We start from the raw sequence: 20912 nt of genomic DNA, 5'->3' as shown, positions 1-20912 counted from the left end.
CACCTTACCTTACCCTCATGAATCTGCTGGACCTTGGCCCCCACCCAGCAGCTCCTTCCACCCAGACCCACTCATGGTACCAACTCAAAACAGACCAATGAGGCAGCTCTGCGTGACTTTATTACCGGCAAGCAAAGGAGAGGACGAAGGCTAAGAATATAAATATCTGCAAAAGACCAGCCGAGTCAGGAAGCAAGGAAGCTCAGAGGGTCAGCGGATGGGCTGGGGCCAGCAGGAAGGTAGGGTCTGGACGGCCATTCCAGCAGCTCACGGCTTCCTGGGATGCCAGGCCCCGGGAGCGGAGCGCCGGTCACGGTTGAGGGCCGTGGGCTGGGCAAGTGGGAGCCCGCAGGTGGTGTCCTGGCACAGGCAGCTTTCGATGTGGGTGTAGGTGTGCCACAGTGAGCCACCGTTGGGGCAGTCCAGCAGCACCTCACGCTGGCTGGTCCGCTCCTCCTTGCAGCAGGAACATTTGTGGTCCAGGGACTGAGCCTCAGCGGAGTACCTGGGGAGGGAGAGTGGGGTGAGGGGCTGAGCCTCAGCCAAGTACCTGGGGAGGGGGAGTGGGGTGAGGATCACTCCCTCCAGGAAGACTTGGAACCCACACCGCCCCCAGCAGGGCAGGAAAGGCCCCGTGGCCCGCACAGCCCCCATAGCGTGGGGACTCACATGGCGAAGGTCCCGCAGGACCCCGAGCAGTAGTTCATGTTGACCGTCTTGGTGCAGCCTGCATGTGTGATTTTCCTCGTAATCGGGATGGTGGAGCAGGGGATTCTGGTCTCATTGAGGGGGGTGCCTGAAAGAGGGTGAGGTGGGGTTCTGGGGATTACATAGGCTCCCTCTCTGCTCTCTCTTTGTCCCTGGGATGGGACTCTCTCCACCCCAAGCAAACTGCCATCAGCCACTCTCCAGGGAGGCAAGTACCCACCTCCAGCTGCCTGCTGGCAAACTGGATTCTGTCTTGCTCCTGCCTGGGATGGCATTACAGCTCCCTCCACACCCCAGTTTCATCCCCTTAGTATCCAGATGTGAGTGGAAGGCACAGAGGGGACAGGGGTGCCTCCACTCCCTCAAGGAGGCCCAGGTTGAGCCCACCTGCCAGACCCCACCTAGGTGCTGACCCACCCGAGGTGGTACTCACATTTCTTGCAGCAGCCATTGGGCATGAGGGTGACAGAGCCCTGGAGGGGAGGGGAATGAGAATGAGCCAGAGCCCCCCACATTGAAGGGCAAGCACCCCCTCCTGCCTTGGGGTTTGGGAGGGGTAGTTCCTGTAGAAGGGCCCCCAGCACAGGGCCTCCTGCTGCCCCACCACTGGGGACTCAGCCTGCTCACCGGGAGGCAGTCTCTGGGGTCAAAGTTGGGGCAGGTGATGTTGGAGACAGAGGAGATGAGCTGGTTGTGAATTTTCACGCAGCTGAAGAAGGTGCAGTTGTTCTTGGGGTCTTGCTTCATGTCCCCAGGCTGGGGGCAGAGCAAAGACTGGGTTAGGGGGAGCAGCAGACCTGTGGGGCCCCCCAGACCCTGGTCCGCCCAGAGCACAGACCAGAAACACCCTGGCTGGGCCGAGTCCCCAACCCCGGGTCAAACGCAGCACCTCTGGCAGAACAGGTTTGTGGGGCCAGGACCTTGAAACAAGTGGCCCCCAGTGGGGGCACCAGGGACAAGTGCCGGCCCATAGTGGGCCAAAAAGGACATTTGTGCCCTAAACCTCAGAACCTGAGATGTTATGTGGACAAAGGGACATTATAGATGTAACGAAGTTGAAGATGTAAGTTAATTAAGATCATCATGGATTACCCAAAAAACAAAAATCCAAACCCACTGCTGTCCGGTGGATTCTGACTCATAGCGAACCGATAGGACCGAGTAGGACTGCCCCATAGGGTTTCCAAGGAGCAGCTAGTGGATTTGAACTGCCGACCTTTTGGTTAGCAGCCAAGGACTTTACCACTGTGCCACCAGGGCAGGCTGGCCTTAATTCACTGACCAGTGCCCTCAGGAGACACAGAAGGGAAGACACCAGGAGAGGAGTGGGCTTCGTGGAGACTGAGGCAAAAAATGGGGAACACCGAGGATAGCTGGCTACCACCAGAAGCTGGAAGAGGCAAGGAAGGCTCGTCCCTTAGGGCCTTTGGAGGGAGCGTGGCCCTGCCGACACCTTGATTTCGGACTTCTGGCCTTCGGATGGTGAGGGAACACATCCGTGTGGTTTAAAGCCACACAGTTCGCGATACTTGTGTTAGGGCCGTCGCAGGACACTCATACGCAGCCTTTTCCATGACTGAGAGGATTCGGCCGGGGAAGCCCCGAGTCTTCCCAGGCCCTGGCCCTGTCCCCTGTGTCAGGAGACGAGCGGGAGACCCCGGTCCTCCTGGCCCGCCCACAGCCCCGCCCACAGCTCCGGGGCCCCGCCCGCAGCCCCAGGGCCCCGCCCACAGCTCCCGGCCCCGCCCACAGCCCCTCCTGGGCCCTGCACAGCCCACCTTCAGGACGAGGTTCTGGTTGTCCTGCTGTTGGATGACGCAGTGGGTCTGCTCACACTTCTTGCAGCACTCGCCGGGGGCCTCCACGAGCTCGAAGCCCTGGGAACACGGCCCGGGGACTGAGCCTGCGGTGGCCACCCACCCCAGGACTCAGCCCACCCCAGCTCGCCGACCGCTCCCACCGACCGCGGCCTCTCGCGGGCCGGGCGTGCTGCGCACCCACCTCGGACAGGGCTGCCTTTGGAGCCGCCAAGACCCTCCGTCGTGGGAGGCGGTCCCAGAAAGGACGGTAAAGAGGTGGGCGAAGGGGAGAACGTGGAGGGGCGGGCATTGGAAAGGGGAACGGAGCTGTGGTCGGAATCGCCCTTGTCTTTGCTACAATAAGCCTTTAAGACGAGACCGTGGGAAGGGGCATGGGGTGATGGGCTCTCCGGACAGATCTAGAGGGAGGTGAGGGCGCCGGCGCTTACGGGGTTGCAGTGGGTGATGCAGGGCACGTGGGTGCAGTTGATGACGTGCAGCTGGGTCTCCTTGTTCACGTCTTCGGTGCAGAAGCAGCTCTGGCACTTGGAAGCATAAACTGGAGAGCCGGGCTTTGGGCACAGGGGAGACGGTGAGACGTGACCCCCGCGGCTCACCACCCACTTCAGAACCGCCGACTCCTGTCCCTGAGGGCGGCCCTGATCCTGACCCCTGTGAGGGAGCCTCCTAGCGTGGACCCTCACAGGTCCCCCGCCCCGCCCCCGAGTTGCCCCAGGAGCCCCACCCTCTCCGCCCCACCTCCGCCTCCATCCCGCGCCCTGCCCCTGCCCCCAGGGCTCACCTGGTACTCAGCATTTTCCACGACACATACGCCCTTGGGCTCTTGGGAAAAAGGGTGAGAACGTGGGTCAGCGACAGAGGGGGGCCTGTGCCCATGGTGGGGGCCTGTGTCCATGGTGGCTGCCTGTGCCCCCCAGAAACTGAAGCCCCCCAGGCCATGCTGCTCACCCTAACCCACAGCCCTGACCCGGGCAAGGTGCCCGATGATGGCCATCAGAATCCCCCCACCCCACGTCCAGGACCAGGGCGCTGCTCACCACATGAGTAAAGTGGGCAGCACCTCCCAGGGACTGTCTTGCTCTTCAGCTCAAATCCCAGTTTGCACGTAGGAGGCTTCTCCAGACACCGGCTGGTGTTGCACTCTGGGGGGGGGAGGAGAACGCAAGAACAAGAGCATGGCTCCCTCCAGGGGCCTCCGTAGATGTCCCCCCCCCCCACCCCCAGGCCAACCCTGAGCCCACAGCCCTCCTCCAACACTCCAACACGTGGCAACCTTCGCGGTAGGCCATACTGACACTCCAGCCTCCAGCGCAGGCCCTGCGGGGCCCCATGGGTACTCCCCCAACTAGTTCCATCTGGAAGAACTGCCACCCCAGGGGCCACAAGGGCTATGGAGGTGACAGCATGCACCCCAGCCTGCAGGGGACATGCTCAGTGACATCGAGGGCCCGGAGAGAGACCCCGCCAGGGACCCCCTGCCCCCAGGGGTCCTCTTACTGCAGGAAGTAATTTTGCAGCAGGTGTCATCAGGGTTGACCTCCGTGACCGGGTAGGTGCCATCCTCCTCACAACTTGTGGACAGCTGCAGGCTGCATTTCTTGGGCTGGCAGGAAATGCCTCTCCCGCCCTCCAGGCAAAGGCAGTCTTTGCAGTCGAATTCAAAGCGCTCCCCAAACTGCGGGGGAGGGAACGGAGTGAGCCAGGAAGAAGGGCGGCTCGGCTTTGCTATGGTCACCTGCACTGGGCAGCCTGCTGAGGAGTCTTGTGGGAAGGCTGTGCCTCTCCCCACCTCTGAGCAGGAGGGTGGCTGCTCATTCAGGGAACTGGTTACTAACAGCCCACCGCTGTGACCGTCATCAGGGTTTGCCAGCCTGGGCCTGCTGGCATGCGGCAGGTGCACGACACGTGTCTGGTGGATTCATACAGGTCTGAGCAAACAAATCAGTCATGCACCTGGTGACCATGTGTAAGGAAACACAGGAAACCCTTGGGTAATTAAGGTGTTATCTCAGGTTTGGATACAGTGTCACTGGCCAATGGTGGTGGGTGGACAGGTAAATGGTTGGATAGGTGAGTGGCTGGGTGCTGAGTGGAAGGAAAGGTAGATGGATGGGTGGGTGAGTGAGTGGGTAGGTGTGTGTATGTATGTATGGGTGGATGGACGGCCGAATGAATGGACGGAAGGTGGCTGGGTGTTCAATGAGTGGGTGGATGGGTATGTAGCTGAGTGAGTGGGTGACTGGACGGGTAGGTGAATAGATGGATGGGTGAGTGGGTGGGTGAATGGGTAACTGGATGATGAATGGATGGATGGGTGAGTGGTAAGGTGGATAAACCCACTAGTTCAGCTGTCCAGGACCTTAATGGCCTGTTACTTGGTTTTTGAGGCTCCCATATTCTCACAACCTCTCTCCCTCCACCACACCCCAGACCCCCAAGTTCTGGGCTGGCAACAGAATCTCCCCCAGTATAAAGGTGGGGGTAGGGGTGCTTACTGCTCTGGGCACGTCGTCGGGTCCCACACAACCTGGAAGTGGGGAGGAAATAGATTCTGTTACAAGAGTCCTGGCCCCCACACCCCGGGGAGCTGGGTCAGCCTCATGGCCTCTGGGGACCCAAGGAGGTGGTGGGAGGGAGGCAAAGCCAGCCAGCATGCCAGACAAACTAGAACAGTACAGAACAGAGGACATCCCCGAGACTATCTCCCTGAAATACACTTTAAACCTGGAACCGGGTCTATCTGGAGATCACTTTTACCAAAACAGCACAGTGGCACACAAAATAAAGGATATTACCCATAAGACCAGTGTCCTACTTAAAAAACATCCTATGAGACCAAAACGTCAACAATTTCTCAAAATTAAAGATGAAAAGATAAAGAGGCAGGGAAACTAGAGGACTGGAGAGGGAACAACCTGAAGGCAATGAAGGGGAATGCTGACAAAAACGTGGTGATAAATGGTATTAATGTCACTGAACAACTTGCGTGGAAACTGTCACATGGGAACCTAACTTGCTGTGTAAACTCTCATCAGAAACTCAAGAAAATATTATTTTAAAAAAGCCAGCCGGCAACTTACCGCAATGCTGCACGCAGACGTCGAAGCCGGGGGCGTAGTTCTTGGTGCCCCTAGGACAGAAGCAGCCTTCCACCAGGTGCGTGGTGTTCTGCTTCTGGGAGCTGGGTATGGGGGTCACCGTCAAATGGAGGCACGGACGCGGCTGGACCACTTCGCGCAGATATTGCCGCCCGGCTCCCCCTGCCGGCCCCGGCCCTGTCCCCCCGCAGGCGGCTCACCTGGACTTGCAGGTGGGCTCCTCCGCAGGCCCGCAGGCCCGGTACTCCCGGTGGGACGGGCAGGTCAGCGCTGGGGAGGGAGGAGGAGTCAGGGGCGGGGCCGGCCAAAGGCGCACGGGTTCTGAGTGACAGTCCTGCCGTCCCGCCCCCAGAGAGGCCCGCGGCCGGCTGGCTGTGCAGCGTTGCGCTCAGCAGGGCGAGGTCCGCAGCACGCCGCCCCTCCAGCCGCTCTAGTCCTGGCCCGCCTCGCCCCCCATCCCGGCCAGGAGCGGCACTCACTGCAGGCCCCCTGGGTGCGGGGTCGCCAGTCCACGCAGATGTCCGCCTGTGCACAGAGGGCCGCGTAGGTCTGCAGGCTGGCGCACTCCAGGCCCTGGCCAGGCGCGAAGCAGCTGTCAAACACGCAGGCGTCGTAGTAGTCCTGCGGCGGCGCCAGGGAGTGACACTGGGCGAACAGGCTGCGGGAGGGCGCGGGTCAGGCTCCAGCAGCAGCGACCCCTCCCCTCGCTCGCAGCCGGCACCTGCCGTGGACCACCCCCATCCCCATGCTGACGGGGCGGGAGGTGGGGGAGAGGGGGTCTGCCAGAGAGGGGCGACCGCAGCCCAGCGACCAGAGGGGCATCTGTGACTGAAGACAGAAGCAGAGAACTGTGGCCATGGGGAGGAGAGTGGGGCTGTGGCCCAGGGATGCAGCTCTGGTCAGGCCCCCAGAGGGAAGCTGCACCTCTCAACCATACCCTGTGGTGGGCCCCTGCCAGCAATGCCTCTGGGGCGGGAGCTTGTTCTCTGATTGCTGCCAGCTGCCCAGGGGATGGCCCAGCCTGCCTCCTCCCCATCAGGCCTGGCCTAACTAGGCGCGAGCCGGCTGGTCTACCCCATGCCTCAAGCCAGCTGAACGTGCGCCCTCCCAGGGGGCAGGTGACATGTAGTCAGGCAAAAAGGCACAGGCGGGAGGGATGAAAAGGCAGCGCAGTCCTGTGGGACCAGGTCCTGGGGTCCGGTGACCCAGCCTCTCACCCTGCACCATCCATCTCCATGGAAGAGGAGAGCAGGCCCAGAGAGGCTGGGCTTCCACACAGCCCTGCAGTCCCCAGAGACCAGGCTGAGGTTCAGACAGGCTGGGCAGGTCACCTGTCTTTGATGAGCTCACAGAGAGGGGACGGCACACAGGAGGTTGTGTTCGCTGGCTTGGTGACAGCTGGGCGCTTGGTGGTGCCCACAGTGTGGGGGCAGTTGGGCTTGGAGGGGTCGTTCACCACCCATTCGTCGGCCACAATCTCGCAGTTGGAGACGATCTCCCCACTGGGCCGCATGCAGTCATCCGCAGTGTTATTGGTGCACGTGCCTACACCATAGGGAGGCCGCCATGAGCCTCCCAGGAGCCAGGATGGCCCACAGAGGACCCTCCTCACCCCAGACTGTACCCTATGACCAGCCCAGAGGACGGGGGCACAGACTAGGCCAGGTGACTGGTTCCCCTCAGAGACTGAACCCAGATGATTGTGACAGGCCCCCAGCAGAACAGGAAGCCCACAGCAGCCACCAGGTCCATGCACACACACTCACACACATGCTCACACACATCCATCCACACACACAGGCACACATGCTCCCACGCACAGGCAACCTCTGCCCCAGTTGCCGCCCCAAGCACAAGCTCATTGGCTTACCACACTGGCCCTGGGTGTTGTTGCCAAAAAGCCTGTAGGGCAGCTTGATGGAGAAGGAGAGGCCATTGTAGGAGATGAGGGCGCCCAGCTTGGGGATATCCACCACGTAGTTGATGCCCAGCTCATACACCTGCAGCCCGTCCTGCAGCCCATACTCCTGGTAGGGCAGTGCCACTGCCTGCCTGTTGACCTGCACCTGCGCCAGACAGATGGACGCACCAGATCAGGGGGCAGCCGGCAGCGCCCAGAAAGGAGGCTCATCAACTGAGCAGACGCCATGCCCACCCCTGCTCTCAGATCTCTGCCCTCCGCTCTCCCCTTCCTTTTCCCTTCTGGCTTCTTCCCAGCAGGACCAGGGGTGAGCCAGCAAGGGCTCTTCCCTCAGAGTCTTCAGGACGTGGGGCCCCCAGGACACCAGCAGTCAGGTGGAGTGAGGTCCCCGATGGAAAAGGCTCAGATAGGTGAGTCAGGGCCTCAGTGCATCCTCCGTCCTCGGGACGGGGCCTCTAACCCAGAGACCTGTGCGCAGAGTGGGCAGGGGCAGGAGCAGGTGAACACACTGGAGGGCCCTTGAGAGGGGCTGCCCCACCACTCTCCCACCTCTGGGAGGCACTGCACCCCAGCCTCCGTGACGCCCTGCCACTCCGCTGTGCCACGTACCTGCACCTTTATGGGCACCATTTGCACTGTCTTGATCAGTACTTCCTGCCTCTTGTGGTGCACGATGAGGGTTCGGGGACAGGAGACCTTGTCGTTGACGTCACAGTGGTAGTTGTCGATGTAGACCCCAAAGTTGTCCACCTTGGGAGTGATCTGTTCCACCAGCACATATGTGCAGTTGCCCTGGTAGCTGTAGTAGAGCCCGTCGAAGGTGACGTAGTGTGGGTCCCCCCAGCCTGTGCAGTAGCCTGGGGCAGAAGCACCCGTGAGCTGGTGGTGCCCGGCCGGGGGTCCAGGGCTGGGACCCAGGACCCAGGACCTGGTCAGTCCAGAAAAGTCCGGCCCCCGGGCATCTGCCATGGGGTGCCGAGGTACACCCCATGGCAGCACACGCCACAGGCCAGGGTGGGGGGTGACATGGCCTCAGGTCCAGGAGCTTTGAGCTCAAACCTCAGCTCCAGTCCTTCTCAACCTTAGTGGCACCCTCACCCCCCCGATCACACGGCACCAAGCTAGGTCCTCATTGCCCAGGCCCCAGCCCAAGGTGGTGGGTGGACAAGGGGACCTGTGACAAGTCCCTTGGTCCATGCCTGGCCCTGGCAAACACCCTGCCCTCAGGGGCCACTGTCTGACCAGGGTCTGCACCCAAGGGGCCACAGCCATCTCTTCCTGGAGCCCTAACCACTGAGGAGAGGAGGCAGGAGGACGGCAGCAGGGGTACTCACAGTCGCACTCCCAGTGCCAGCAGCAGCCATCGGGATCCCACACCTCCACGGGCTTGAGGCCGTTGGTGCAGGTGGGCATGGGCGGGGGCTTGCACTCCACCTTCACAATCTCTACCGTGTTGTCGTGCTTGCAGGTGGCCATGAGGCAGTCACAGAGCCTCCAGGTCTCATTCTCCTGCAGGCAGTGGGGGGGCACAGGGTCACATGGCTCCCAGGCCACCCAGACTCAGTCCTGCTCCCCGGGAGGGGGCTGGATGCCTACGGTCTCACCCAGGAGGCTGGAGGCTGAGGGAAGCTGTGCAGGAGGCCCCTCAGCCCTACAGACAGCCCAAGGGTGCGGCTGTGGACAGCCTGAACAATACCTGGCTCTGGGCCTGGGGTACAGCACCCACTCACCACCCACTGACCTGTCGGGGAGGATCAAAGTTAGGGCATCCAGTGGGCGTGGTGGTCGGCGGGGGCGTGGATGGTGTTGCGGAGGGAGATGTTGGCTTGGAGGGTGTGCTAGCCGGTGAGGGCGTGGATGGGCAGGACCAGTTGAAGATCTCGAGGGTGCAGTCCAGGGAGCAGTTCACGTAATAGCAGAGGTCCCCATGTGTGCCGTTGTACACCACTTCGCCTACGGAGAGGGGGGAGAGGCTGGTGTATGCCCTCAAGGTCAGCGCTTGCTGTCCCCATGGAGGCCACCAAGGGAAGGCCCATCCTGCCTGCTTCAGGGGCCTGGGGGACATAGCCCTGACAAAGCTGAGTTTTCCCGGAGCCTTTTGTTAGAGAAACCATCCCACATGCTTATGTTCTGGGAAACAGCTGGGCTTACAGCAAGGAGCAAGCAAGACTTCATGATTCACTCCAGCAAACTAAGTTTCCTTTCCCTTCCTTCCTGCCCCTCTCCTCCTGGCCCCCTGGTCTCCCAGGACCCCAGTGGCCTGATCATAAGGAAAGAAAGCATTCAGTGCAAAGCGGCCCTATTGCCACCTCAGTGCATACCAGCCAATGCTAACTCAGTCTCAAGGGAGGAGGTAGGACAGTGGTGGAGCCTCTCAACCACTGCAGAGGACTCCCCGCATTACACCTTCTTCCCCCTCCCCATCCTCTCTCCCCGTGTTGCAGCTCCCTCTTGAACAAAGGCCACCCTTGCCTGTTCTAACATTCTCCTGTGCAATCTGTTCTTAGGTACCCCAACACACCTCTTTGACGTGAGGCCAACCAGGTCCTGGGCTTGTAGGAGCCCTGGCCCCATGCACCCAGCTTCTAGATTCCCCAGGAAGCTGTGTATGGACCTTCAAAAGGACTCCTAAACGACTGGCAGAAGAAGGCAGAAACCCACCACCCGAGGTTGCCAGGGTACAAGAAAGCAATAGCATAGATACCTGGGCTGAAGAATGTGCCATTCAAATAGCAGCATGGTACCAGAGTGGCGATTGAGACTGGAGCGCTGCTATAGATGGCGCTGGGTGTGGGCGATGAGCTGACTGTGGACGTGGACAAACCGGGGGTCTCCGTGGTCGTGCTGGTCGTCGCAGAGGTCGTGGGCTCAGTGGTGCTAATGGGGGGTATTGGGCTCCCTGTAGCGGTGCTGATGGTGGGTTTTGGGGTCCTGGTCCCTGGGGTGGTGCTGACAGTGGGGGTCGTGGTCCCTGGAGCACTGCTGATGGTGGAGGTCGTTGTCCCTGGGGTGGTGCTGATGGTGGAGGTCGTGATCTCTGAGGTGGTACTGACAGTGGGGGTCGTGGTCCCTGGGGTGGTGCTGACAGTGGAGGTCGTGGTCCCTGAGGTGGTACTGACGGTGGGGGTCGTTGCCCCTGGGGTAGTGCTGATGGTGGAGGTCGTGATCCCTGAGGTGCTACTGACAGTGGGGGTCGTGGTCCCTGGGGTGGTGCTGATGCTGGAAGTCGTGGTCCATGAGGTGATACTGACAGTGGGGGTCGTGGTCCCTGGAGCGGTGCTGATGGTGGAGGTCGTGGTCCCTGGAGCGGTGCTGATGGTGGAGGTCGTGGTCCCTGGGGTGGTGCTGATGGTGGAGGTCGTGGTCCCTGAGGTGGTAGTGACAGTGGGGGTCGTGGTCCCTGGGGTGGTGCTGATGGTGGAGGTCGTGGTCCCTGAGGTGGTACTGACAGTGGGGGTCGTGGTCCCTGGGGTGGTGCTGACAGTAGGAGGTAAGGTACTTAAGGTGGTGCTGATGGTGGAGGTTGTGGTCCCTGGGGTGGTGCTGACAGTGGGGGTCGTGGTCCCTGGGGTGGTGCTGATGGTGGAGGTCGTGGTCCCTGAGGTGGTAGTGACAGTGGGGGTCGTGGTCCCTGGGGTGGTGCTGATGGTGGAGGTCGTGGTCCCTGAGGTGGTAGTGACAGTGGGGGTCGTGGTCCCTGGAGCGGTGCTGATGGTGGAGGTCGTGGTCCCTGGAGCGGTGCTGATGGTGGAGGTCGCAGTCCCTGGGGTGGTGCTGATGGTAGAGGTCGTGGTCCCTGAGGTGGTACTGACAGTCGGGGTTGTGGTCCCTGGGGTGGTGCTGATGGTGGAGGTCGTGGTCCCTGAGGTGGTACTAACAGTGGGGGTCGTGGTCCCTGGGGTGGTGCTGATGGTGGAGGTCGTGGTCCCTGAGGTGGTAGTGACAGTGGGGGTCGTGGTCCCTGGAGCGGTGCTGATGGTGGAGGTCGTGGTCCCTGGAGCGGTGCTGATGGTGGAGGTCGCAGTCCCTGGGGTGGTGCTGATGGTGGAGGTCGTGGTCCCTGAGGTGGTACTGACAGTGGGGGTCGTGGTCCCTGGGGTGCTGCTGATGGTGGAGGTCGTGGTCCCTGAGGTGGTACTAACAGTGGGGGTCGTGGCCCCTGGGGTAGTGCTGATGGTGGAGGTTGTGGTCCCTGAGGTGGTACTGACAGTGGGGGTCGTGGTCACAGGGGTGGTGCTGACAGTAGGAGATAAGGTACTTAAGGTGGTGCTGATGGTGGAGGTCGTGGTCCCTGGGGAGGTACTGACGGAGGGGGTCGTGGTCCCTGGGGTGGTGCTGATGGTGGTGGTCATGGTCCCTGATGTGGTACTGACAGTGGGGGTCGTGGTCCCTGGAGTTGTGCTGATGGTGGAGGTCGTGGTCCGTGGGGTGGTGCTCGTGGAGGTCGTGGTCCCTGAGGTGGTACTGACAGTGGGGGTCGTGGTCCCTGAGGTGGTACTGACAGTGGGGGTCGTGGTCCCTGGAGTGGTGCTGATGGTGGAGGTCGTGGTCCGTGGGGTGGTGCTCGTGGAGGTCGTGGTCCCTGAGGTGGTACTGACAGTGGGGGTCGTGGTCCCTGGGGTGGTGCTGATGGTGGAGGTCGTGGTCCCTGGGGTGGTACTGATGGTGGAGGTCGTGGTCCCTGAGGTGGTACTGACAGTGGGGGTTGTGGTCCCTGGGGTGGTGCTGATGCTGGAGGTCATGGTCCCTGAGGTGGTACTGACAGTGGGGGTCGTGGTCCCTGGGGTGGTGCTGACAGTAGGAGATAAGGTACTTAAGGTGGTGCTGATGGTGGAGGTTGTGGTCCCTGGGGTGGTGCTGACAGTGGGGGTCGTGGTCCCTGGGGTAGTGCTGATGGTGGAGGTCGTGGTCCCTGAGGTGGTAGTGACAGTGGGGGTCGTGGTCCCTGGGGTGGTGCTGATGGTGGAGGTCGTGGTCCCAGAGGTGGTAGTGACAGTGGGGGTCGTGGTCCCTGGAGCGGTGCTGATGGTGGAGGTCGTGGTCCCTGGAGCGGTGCTGATGGTGGAGGTCGCAGTCCCTGGGGTGGTGCTGATGGTAGAGGTCGTGGTCCCTGAGGTGGTACTGACAGTGGGGGTCGTGGTCCCTGGGGTGGTGCTGATGGTGGAGGTCGTGGTCCCTGAGGTGGTACTAACAGTGGGGGTCGTGGTCCCTGGGGTGGTGCTGATGGTGGAGGTCGTGGTCCCTGAGGTGGTAGTGACAGTGGGGGTCGTGGTCCCTGGAGCGGTGCTGATGGTGGAGGTCGTGGTCCCTGGAGCGGTGCTGATGGTGGAGGTCGCAGTCCCTGGGGTGGTGCTGATGGTGGAGGTCGTGGTCCCTGAGGTGGTACTGACAGTGGGTGTCGTGGTCCCTGGGGTGGTGCTGATGGTGGAGGTCGTGGTCCCTGAGGTGGTACTAACAGTGGGGGTCGTGGTCCCTGGGGTAGTGCTGATGGTGGAGGTTGTGGTCCCTGAGGTGGTACTGACAGTGGGGGTGGTGGTCACTGGGGTGGTGCTGACAGTAGGAGATAAGGTACTTAAGGTGGTGCTGATGGTGGAGGTCGTGGTCCCTGGGGAGGTACTAACGGTGGGGGTCGTGGTCCCTGGGGTGGTGCTCATGGTGGAGGTCGTGGTCTCTGGGGTGGTGCTGACAGTGGGGGTCGTGGTCCCTGGGGTGGTGCTGATGGTGGAGGTCGTGGTCCCTGGAGTGGTGCTGATGGTGGAGGTCGTGGTCCGTGGGGTGGTGCTCGTGGAGGTCGTGGTCCCTGAGGTGGTACTGACAGTGGGAGTCGTGGTCCCTGGAGTGGTGCTGATGGTGGAGGTCGTGGTCCGTGGGGTGGTGCTCGTGGAGGTCGTGGTCCCTGAGGTGGTACTGACAGTGGGAGTCGTGGTCCCTGGGGTGGTGCTGATGGTGGAGGTCGTGGTCCCTGGGGTGGTACTGATGGTGGAGGTCGTGGTCCCTGAGGTGGTACTGACAGTGGGGGTCGTGGTCCCTGGGGTGGTGCTGATGCTGGAGGTCATGGTCCCTGAGGTGGTACTGACAGTGGGGGTCGTGGTCCCTGGGGTGGTGCTGATGGTGGAAGTCGTGGTCCCTGAGGTGGTACTGACAGTGGGGGTCGTGGTCCCTGGAGCGGTGCTGATGGTGGAGGTCGTGGTCCCTGGAGCGGTGCTGATGGTGGAGGTCGTGGTCCCTGGGGTGGTGCTGACAGTGGGGGTCGTGGTCCCTGGGGTGGTGCTGACAGTAGGAGATAAGGTACTTAAGGTGGTGCTGATGGTGGAGGTTGTGGTCCCTGGGGTGGTGCTGACAGTGGGGGTCGTGGTCCCTGGGGTGGTGCTGATGGTGGAGGTCGTGGTCCCTGAGGTGGTAGTGACAGTGGGGGTCGTGGTCCCTGGAGCGGTGCTGATGGTGGAGGTCGTGGTCCCTGGAGCGGTGCTGATGGTGGAGGTCGCAGTCCCTGGGGGGGTGCTGATGGTGGAGGTCGTGGTCCCTGAGGTGGTACTGACAGTGGGTGTCGTGGTCCCTGGGGTGGTGCTGATGGTGGAGGTCGTGGTCCCTGAGGTGGTACTAACAGTGGGGGTCGTGGTCCCTGGGGTAGTGCTGATGGTGGAGGTTGTGGTCCCTGAGGTGGTACTGACAGTGGGGGTCGTGGTCACTGGGGTGGTGCTGACAGTAGGAGATAAGGTACTTAAGGTGGTGCTGATGGTGGAGGTCGTGGTCCCTGGGGAGGTACTGACGGAGGGGGTCGTGGTCCCTGGGGTGGTGCTGATGGTGGTGGTCATGGTCCCTGATGTGGTACTGACAGTGGGGGTCGTGGTCCCTGGAGTGGTGCTGATGGTGGAGGTCGTGGTCCGTGGGGTGGTGCTCGTGGAGGTCGTGGTCCCTGAGGTGGTACTGACAGTGGGGGTCATGGTCCCTGGGGTGGTGCTGATGGTGGAGGTCGTGGTCTCTGGGGTGGTGCTGATGGTAGAGGTCGTGGTCCCTGGGGTGGTGCTGATGGTGGAGGTCGTAGTCCCTGAGGTGGTACTGACAGTGGGGGTTGTGGTCCCTGGGGTGGAGCTGATGGTGGAGGTCGTGGTCTCTGGGGTGGTGCTGATGGTAGAGGTCGTGGTCCCTGAGGTGGTACTGACAGTGGGGGTTGTGGTCCCTGGGGTAGTGCTGATGGTGGAGGTCGTGGTCTCTGGGGTGGTGCTGATGGTAGAGGTCGTGGTCCCTGAGGTGGTACTGACAGTGGCGGTCGTGGTCCCTGGGGTGGTGCTGATGGTGGAGGTCGTGGTCCCTGGGGTGGTGCTCGTGGAGGTCGTGGTCCTTGAACTGGTACTGACTGTGGCGGTCGTGGTCCCTGGAGTGGTGCTGACAGTGGGGGTCGTGGTCCCTGGGGTGGTGCTGATGGTAGGGGTCGTGGTCCCTGAGGTGGTACTGACAGTGGGGGTCGTGGTCCCTGGGGTAGTGCTGATGGTGGAGGTCGTGGTCCCTGAGGTGGTACTGACAGTGTGGGTCGTGGTCCCTGGGGTGGTGCTGACAGTAGGAGATAAGGTACTTAAGGTGGTGCTGATGGTGGAGGTCGTGGTCCCTGAAGTGGTACTGACGGTGGGGGTCGTGGTCCCTGGGGTGGTGTTGACAGTGGGGGTCGTGGTCCCTGGCGTGGTGCTGACAGTAGGAGATAAGGTACTTAAGGTGGTGCTGATGGTGGAGGTCGTGGTCCCTGGGGTGGTACTGACAGTGGGGGTCGTGGTCCCTGGGGTGGTGCTGATGGTGGAGGTCGTGGTCCCTGGGGTGGTGCTGACAGTGGGGGTCGTGGTCCCTGGGGTGGTGCTGATGCTGGAGGTCGTGGTCCCTGAGGTGGTACTGATAGTGGGGGTCGTGGTCCCTGGGGTGGTGCTGATGGTGGAGGTTGTGGTCCCTTGGATGGTGCTCGTGGAGGTCGTGGTCCCTGAAGTGGTACTGACGGTGGCGGTCGTGGTCCCTGGAGTGGTGCTGACAGTGGGGGTCGTGGTCCCTGGGGTGGTGCTGATGGTGGAGGTCGTGGTCCCTGAGGTGGTACTGACAGTGGGGGTCATGGTCCCTGGGCTGGTGCTGATGGTGGAGGTCGTGGTCCCTGGGGTGGTGCTGACAGTGGGGGTCGTGGTCCCTGGGGTGGTGCTGACAGTAGGAGATGAGGTACTCAAGGTGGTGCTGATGGTGGAGGTCGTGGTCCCTGGGGTGGTACTGACAGTGGGGGTCGTGGTCCCTGGGGTGGTGCTGATGGTGGAGGTCGTGGTCCCTGTGGTGGTACTGACAGTGGGGGTCGTAGTCCCTGGGGTGGTGCTGATGGTGGAGGTCGTGGTCCCTGTGGTGGTAATGACAGTGGGGGTGGTGGTCCCTGGGGTGGTGCTGATGGTGGAGGTCGTGGTCCCTGGGGTGGTGCTCGTGGAGGTCGTGGTCCCTGAAGTGGTACTGACTGTGGCGGTCGTGGTCCCTGGAGTGGTGCTGACAGTGGGGGTCGTGGTCCCTGGGGTGGTGCTGATGGTAGGGGTCGTGGTCCCTGAGGTGGTACTGACAGTGGGGGTCGTGGTCCCTGGGGTAGTGCTGATGGTGGAGGTCGTGGTCCCTGAGGTGGTACTGACAGTGGGGGTCGTGGTCCCTGGGGTGGTGCTGACAGTAGGAGATAAGGTACTTAAGGTGGTGCTGATGGTGGAGGTCGTGGTCCCTGAAGTGGTACTGACGGTGGGGGTCTTGGTCCCTGGGGTGGTGCTGACAGTGGGGGTCGTGGTCCCTGGGGTGGTGCTGACAGTAGGAGATAAGGTACTTAAGGTGGTGCTGATGGTGGAGGTCGTGGTCCCTGGGGTGGTACTGACAGTGGGGGTCGTGGTCCCTGGGGTGGTGCTGATGGTGGAGGTCGTGGTCTCTGGGGTGGTGCTGACAGTGGGGGTCGTGGTCCCTGGGGTGGTGCTGATGCTGGAGGTCATGGTCCCTGAGGTGGTACTGATAGTGGGGGTCGTGGTCCCTGGGGTGGTGCTGATGGTGGAGGTTGTGGTCCCTGGGATGGTGCTCGTGGAGGTCGTGGTCCCTGAAGTGGTACTGACAGTGGCGGTCGTGGTCCCTGGGGTGGTGCTGATGGTGGAGGTCGTGGTCCCTGAGGTGGTACTGACAGTGGGGGTCGTGGTCCCTGGGCTGGTGCTGATGGTGGAGGTCGTGGTCCCTGAGGTGGTACTGACAGTGGGGGTCGTGGTCCCTGGGGTGGTGCTGATGGTGGAGGTCGTGGTCCCTGGGGTGGTACTGACAGTGGCGGTCGTGGTCCCTGGGGTGGTGCTGATGGTGGAGGTCGTGGTCCCTGGGGTGGTGCTGACAGTGGGGGTCGTGGTCCCTGGGGTGGTGCTGATGGTGGAGGTCGTGGTCCCTGAGGTGGTAGTGACAGTGGGGGTCGTGGTCCCTGGGGTGGTGCTGACAGTAGGAGATGAGGTACTCAAGGTGGTGCTGATGGTGGGGGTCGTGGTCCCTGGGGTGGTGCTGATGGTGGAGGTCGTGGTCCCTGAGGTGGTACTGACAGTGGGGGTCGTGGTCCCTGGGCTGGTGCTGATGGTGGAGGTCGTGGTCCCTGAGGTGGTACTGACAGTGGGGGTCGTGGTCCCTGGGGTGGTGCTGACAGTAGGAGATGAGGTACTCAAGGTGGTGCTGATGGTGGAGGTCGTGGTCCCTGGGGTGGTACTGACGGTGGGGGTCGTGGTCCCTGGGGTGGTGCTGATGGTGGAGGTCGTGGTCCCTGTGGTGGTACTGACAGTGGGGGTCGTAGTCCCTGGGGTGGTGCTGATGGTGGAGGTCGTGGTCCCTGAGGTGGTACTGACAATGGGGGTCGTGGTCCCTGGGGTGGTGCTGAGAGTGAGGGTCGTGGTCCCTGGGGTGGTGCTGATGGTGGAGGTCGTGGTCCCTGAGGTGGTACTGACAGTGGGGGTCGTGGTCCCTGGGCTGGTGCTGATGGTGGAGGTCGTGGTCCCTGAGGTGCTACTGACAGTGGGGGTCGTGGTCCCTGGGGTGGTGCTGATGGTGGAGGTCGTCGTCCCTGGGGTGGTGCTGACAGTGGGGGTCGTGGTCCCTGGGGTGGTGCTGATGGTGGAGGTCGTAGTCCCTGAGGTGGTACTGACAGTGGGGGTCGTGGTCCTTGGGGTAGTGCTGATGCTGGAGGTCGTGGTCCCTGAGGTGGTGCTGACAGTGGGGGTCGTGGTCCCTGGGGTGGTGCTGATGGTGGAGGTCGTGGTCCCTGAGGTGGTACTGACAGTGGGGGTCGTGGTTCCTGGAGCGGTGCCGATGGTGGAAGTCGTGGTCCCTCTGGTGGTGCTGATGGTGGAGGTCGTTGTCCCTGGGGTGGTGCTTACAGTGGGGGTCGTGGTCCCTGGGGTGGTGCTGATGGTGAAGGTCGTGGTCCCTGAGGTCGTACTGACAATGAGGGTTGTGGTCCCTGGGGTGGTGCTGATGGTGGAGGTCGTGGTCCCTGAGGTGGTACTGACTGTGTGGTTCGTGGTCCCTAGGGTGGTGCTGATGGTGGACGTCATGGTCCTTGAGGTGGTACTGACAGTGGGGGTCGTGGTCCCTGGGGTGGTGCTAACGGTAGGAGATAAGGTACTTAAGGTGGTACTGATGGTGGAGGTCGTGGTCTCTGCGGTGGTACTGACAGTGGGGGTCGTGGTCCCTGGGGTGGTGCTGATGGTGGAGGTCGTGGTCCCTGAGGTGGTACTGACAGTGGGGGTCGTGGTCCTTGGGGTAGTGCTGATGCTGGAGGTCGTGGTCCCTGAGGTGGTACTGACAGTGAGGGTCGTGGTCCCTGGGGTGGTGCCGAAGGTTGTTGTAGTGGTCCCTGGGGTGGTGCTGCCAGTGGGGGTCGTGGTCCCTGCGGTGGTGCTGATGGTGGGGGTTGTGGTCAGTGCAGTGGTGGTAGGGGTGGGAGTTGGAGTTGTAGGAGAATGTGTGGAAGTACACCCTTCCCTGCAGCAGCAAAAGTTGATCTCGTAATCGTGGCAGAGGGGGTGTAGGTTAGCCCCTTCTATCCTTTGATTTTCATTCTTGCACTCCAGCCCAACAGAGAGGTTACATACCACTCTTTGTCCAAGTTGCTCAAGTGTCTTGTCGGGAAACATCCTGGCTCTGCAGGAGATATGGGCCGTCCAGCCTGACTCACAGACACTTGGAATAGGCTCAAAGTCACCACCACCCGGCGGGAAGGTAGGTTTCCCCGAATTGATCCAGCCGGTGCAGTTACAGTCATAACATAAAGTTGTGGTAGGTAGCTTGGTTGATGGGGTGGTTTCGAAAGCACTGGTCTGTTCTGGGGTGCGCATGGTAGTCACAGTTGTGGTAGAGATTGTGGTCTCTGTGGTGGTGGTAGTGGTGGGGGTCATGGTCTCTGGGGTGGTGCTGATGATGGGAGCCGTTGATGAAGGGATGGGGGTGGTCATGGTGGTTAGGGTTGTCACTGGTGTGGTGGACTCTGGTGAAGGGGAGGTTATGGTTGATGGTCGGGAAGGGATGGCAGTCGGTGGTGAAGGGGTAGGGGTGGTTGTGGTGGTCGTGGTTGTCACTGGGGTGGTGGACCGTGGGGTAGGGGAGGTTGTTATGGTTGATGGTGGGGGAGTGATAGAAGTCGTTGATGAAGGGGTGGGGGTGGTTGTGGTTGTCACTGGGGTGGTGGACCCTGGGGTAGGGGAGGTCGTTATGGTTGGTGGTGGGGTAGTGATGGAAGTCATTGACGAAGGGGTAGGGATGGTTGTGGTGGCCGTGGTTGTCACTGGGGTGGTGGACCCTGGGGTAGGGGAGGTTGTTATGGTTGATGGTGGGGGAGTGATAGAAGTCGTTGATGAAGGGGTGGGGATGGTTGTGGGTGTCACTGGGGTGGTAGACCCTGGGGTAGGGGAGGTCGTTATGGTTGGTGGTGGGGTAGTGATGGAAGTCGTTGATGAAGGGGTAGGGATGGTTGTGGTGGCCGTGGTTGTCACTGGGGTGGTGGACCCTGGGGAAGGGGAGGTTGTTATGGTTGATGGTGGGGGAGTGATAGAAGTCGTTGATGAAGGGGTGGGGGTGGTTGTGGTTGTCACTGGGGTGGTGGACCCTGGGGTAGGGGAGGTTGTTATGGTTGATGGTGGGGGAGTGGTGGGAGTCGTTGATGGAGGGTTGGGTGTGGTCGTGGTGGCCGTGGTTGTCACTGGGGTGGTGGGCCCTGGGGTAGGGGACGTTGTTGTGGTTGATGGTGGGGGAGTGATAGAAGTCGTTGATGAAGGGGTGGGGGTGGTTGTGGTTGTCACTGGGGTGGTGGACCCTGGGGTAGGGGAGGTTGTTGTGGTTGGTGGTGGGGGAGTGATGGAGGTCGTTGATGAAGGGGTAGGGGTGGTTGTGGTGGTTGTGGCTGTCACTGGGGTGGTGGGCGCTGGGGTAGGGGAGGTTGTTATGGTTGATGGTGGGGGAGTGATAGAAGTCGTTGATGAAGGGGTGGGGGTGGTTGTGGTTATCACTGTGGTGGTAGGCCCTGGGGCAGGTGAGGTTGTTATGGTTGATGGTGGGGGAGTGGTGGGAGTCGTTGATGGAGGGGTAGGGGTGGTTGTGGTGGTCGTAGTTGTCACTGAGGTGGGGGGCCCTGGGGTAGGGGAGGTTGTTATGGTTGATGGTGGGGGAGTGGTGGGAGTCGTTGATGGAGGGTTGGGTGTGGTCGTGGTGGCTGTGGTTGTCACTGGGGTGGTGGACCCTGGGGAAGGGGAGGTTGTTATGGTTGATGGTGGGGGAGTGATAGAAGTCGTTGATGAAGGGGTGGGGGTGGTTGTGGTTATCACTGTGGTGGTAGGCCCTGGGGCAGGTGAGGTTGTTATGGTTGATGGTGGGGGAGTGGTGGGAGTCGTTGATGGAGGGGTAGGGGTGGTTGTGGTGGTCGTAGTTGTCACTGAGGTGGGGGGCCCTGGGGTAGGGGAGGTTGTTATGGTTGATGGTGGGGGAGTGGTGGGAGTCGTTGATGGAGGGTTGGGTGTGGTCGTGGTGGCTGTGGTTGTCACTGGGGTGGTGGACCCTGGGGAAGGGGAGGTTGTTATGGTTGATGGTGGGGGAGTGATAGAAGTCGTTGATGAAGGGGTGGGGGTGGTTGTGGTTATCACTGTGGTGGTAGGCCCTGGGGCAGGTGAGGTTGTTATGGTTGATGGTGGGGGAGTGGTGGGAGTCGTTGATGGAGGGGTAGGGGTGGTTGTGGTGGTCGTAGTTGTCACTGAGGTGGGGGGCCCTGGGGTAGGGGAGGTTGTTATGGTTGATGGTGGGGGAGTGGTGGGAGTCGTTGATGGAGGGTTGGGTGTGGTCGTGGTGGCCGTGGTTGTCACTGGGGTG

The 20912-nt window shown here is 61.7% G+C and overlaps 1 protein-coding gene across 1 annotated transcript in view; it reads right to left on the bottom strand.

The window, feature by feature from the left end:
* Positions 1 to 267: 267 nt before the first annotated feature.
* The window catches only part of MUC2 (mucin 2, oligomeric mucus/gel-forming), a 36092-nt gene continuing 15447 nt past the window's right edge, over positions 268 to 20912 (bottom strand). The window contains exons 30-53 of the mRNA XM_064288933.1: positions 20841 to 20888; positions 20103 to 20780; positions 18105 to 18854; positions 10799 to 17960; positions 10667 to 10683; positions 10252 to 10316; positions 9289 to 9500; positions 8882 to 9056; positions 8157 to 8404; positions 7497 to 7692; positions 6958 to 7171; positions 6106 to 6284; positions 5827 to 5896; positions 5609 to 5709; positions 5024 to 5055; positions 4026 to 4203; positions 3566 to 3670; positions 3310 to 3350; positions 2957 to 3079; positions 2487 to 2585; positions 1336 to 1464; positions 1142 to 1181; positions 670 to 796; positions 268 to 505 (exon numbers count right to left, since the gene is read on the bottom strand). Of these exons, the coding sequence (XP_064145003.1) occupies positions 268 to 505; positions 670 to 796; positions 1142 to 1181; positions 1336 to 1464; positions 2487 to 2585; positions 2957 to 3079; positions 3310 to 3350; positions 3566 to 3670; positions 4026 to 4203; positions 5024 to 5055; positions 5609 to 5709; positions 5827 to 5896; positions 6106 to 6284; positions 6958 to 7171; positions 7497 to 7692; positions 8157 to 8404; positions 8882 to 9056; positions 9289 to 9500; positions 10252 to 10316; positions 10667 to 10683; positions 10799 to 17960; positions 18105 to 18854; positions 20103 to 20780; positions 20841 to 20888 (11227 nt within the window). The remainder of the gene's footprint in view (positions 506 to 669; positions 797 to 1141; positions 1182 to 1335; positions 1465 to 2486; positions 2586 to 2956; positions 3080 to 3309; positions 3351 to 3565; positions 3671 to 4025; positions 4204 to 5023; positions 5056 to 5608; positions 5710 to 5826; positions 5897 to 6105; positions 6285 to 6957; positions 7172 to 7496; positions 7693 to 8156; positions 8405 to 8881; positions 9057 to 9288; positions 9501 to 10251; positions 10317 to 10666; positions 10684 to 10798; positions 17961 to 18104; positions 18855 to 20102; positions 20781 to 20840; positions 20889 to 20912) is intronic.

Source organism: Loxodonta africana, chromosome 7 (assembly GCF_030014295.1).
Source record: "Loxodonta africana isolate mLoxAfr1 chromosome 7, mLoxAfr1.hap2, whole genome shotgun sequence".
Lineage (NCBI taxonomy): Eukaryota > Metazoa > Chordata > Mammalia > Proboscidea > Elephantidae > Loxodonta > Loxodonta africana.
This window is presented reverse-complemented; position numbering and strand designations above follow the sequence as displayed.